This window comes from Rhagoletis zephyria, unplaced genomic scaffold (assembly GCF_001687245.7).
Source record: "Rhagoletis zephyria isolate East Lansing unplaced genomic scaffold, Rhagoletis_zephyria_1.1 Rzeph_scaffold_82735, whole genome shotgun sequence".
NCBI lineage: Eukaryota > Metazoa > Arthropoda > Insecta > Diptera > Tephritidae > Rhagoletis > Rhagoletis zephyria.
Window position 1 is genome coordinate 1 of NW_016239783.1, and position 1066 is coordinate 1066.

Below are 1066 nucleotides of genomic sequence, written 5' to 3' on the forward strand. Positions count from 1 at the left end.
ATCCTCCGCTGTACGTGTGTGGCGAAAAAGTAGTGGGTACCGCAGAGCTCACCTTACTGAAAGAAAGATCATTTGAAGGTAAGTGATTAAAAAAGTGATAACATTTAAAAACATACATATCTCTTCTTACATATGTATATGGCGTCGTTTGCGCAGACATACGCATTGGCTTTCGAGGCATGGCCACCGTGAGATGGGTAGACACATTGACACGCTTTCCGAAACTTTATTCCGCCGAAGAGACTTATATGGAAATTGAGACGGTCGTTTTTCAAGGCGGTCAATTGCTGCCTAGCACATACAAATACGAGTTTGACTTTCGTGTACCGGACGTATGCCCGACCACATGTACCACGGATATTGGAAAAATTTATTACGAATTGTCATTACTTTTGGTGTACGACGATAAGGAAAAGCGCAAGTTCACTAGCGAAGTGATGGTGCTGCAGACGTACAACATAGAAAAACTGCCCAACGCATTGGTGAGTGCAAAGCTGTTGTTAGATTAAACACCAAGGAAGTGCATACAAAGTTAATAAATAATCCACCCTACCANCATGTACTTTCTATTAGCTATTTGGCTAGAGTATTTAATAACGTTTTTTGAACTATCTCTCTCTTGCCATTTAGAAATCGCCGGAGTAATTGCTGGTAGTAGACAATTGAGATTGCTCTCCTACCGAAAGCCTTCGATTTGTGGATTAGTTATGTCTAAAGCTAAAATATATCTACTAATAGATCTAAAAACATACTTAGTAATAGGTATGCATGTAAATATGTCTTTATTACATTCATTACTTATTTATTCATAGTTCAGTGCTTGCAGTTTGCTTGGTTCGTTACAACATTACCCAAATACATTACAATCTATTGTTCGCCTTTTAGTCCAGTAGAGCTGCGGTAGTGGTTGATATTGCCCTTGTTGTTGTAGCTGTCGTTGCCACCGTAGTCGTGCTTGTGGACGCCGCGATAACATCATTCGGTATTGGAAGCACACTCTCCATATTATAGTATAGGTATTTTGGTTTAAAATCGGTTTGACCTAAATCCCTTCGTTTCGATTTCT

General features: G+C 39.5%; 1 protein-coding gene across 1 annotated transcript; it reads left to right on the forward strand.

Annotated features, from left to right (window-relative positions):
• Positions 1-5: 5 nt before the first annotated feature.
• On the forward strand, positions 6-1011 carry LOC108357702 (uncharacterized; the record flags this gene model as incomplete). Its single annotated transcript, XM_017608775.1, has 3 exons — positions 6-78; positions 157-482; positions 886-1011. Coding segments are annotated over 3 exons (525 nt in total), but the record flags the coding sequence as incomplete, so codon positions are not given.
• Between the last annotated feature and the right edge of the window lie 55 nt (positions 1012-1066).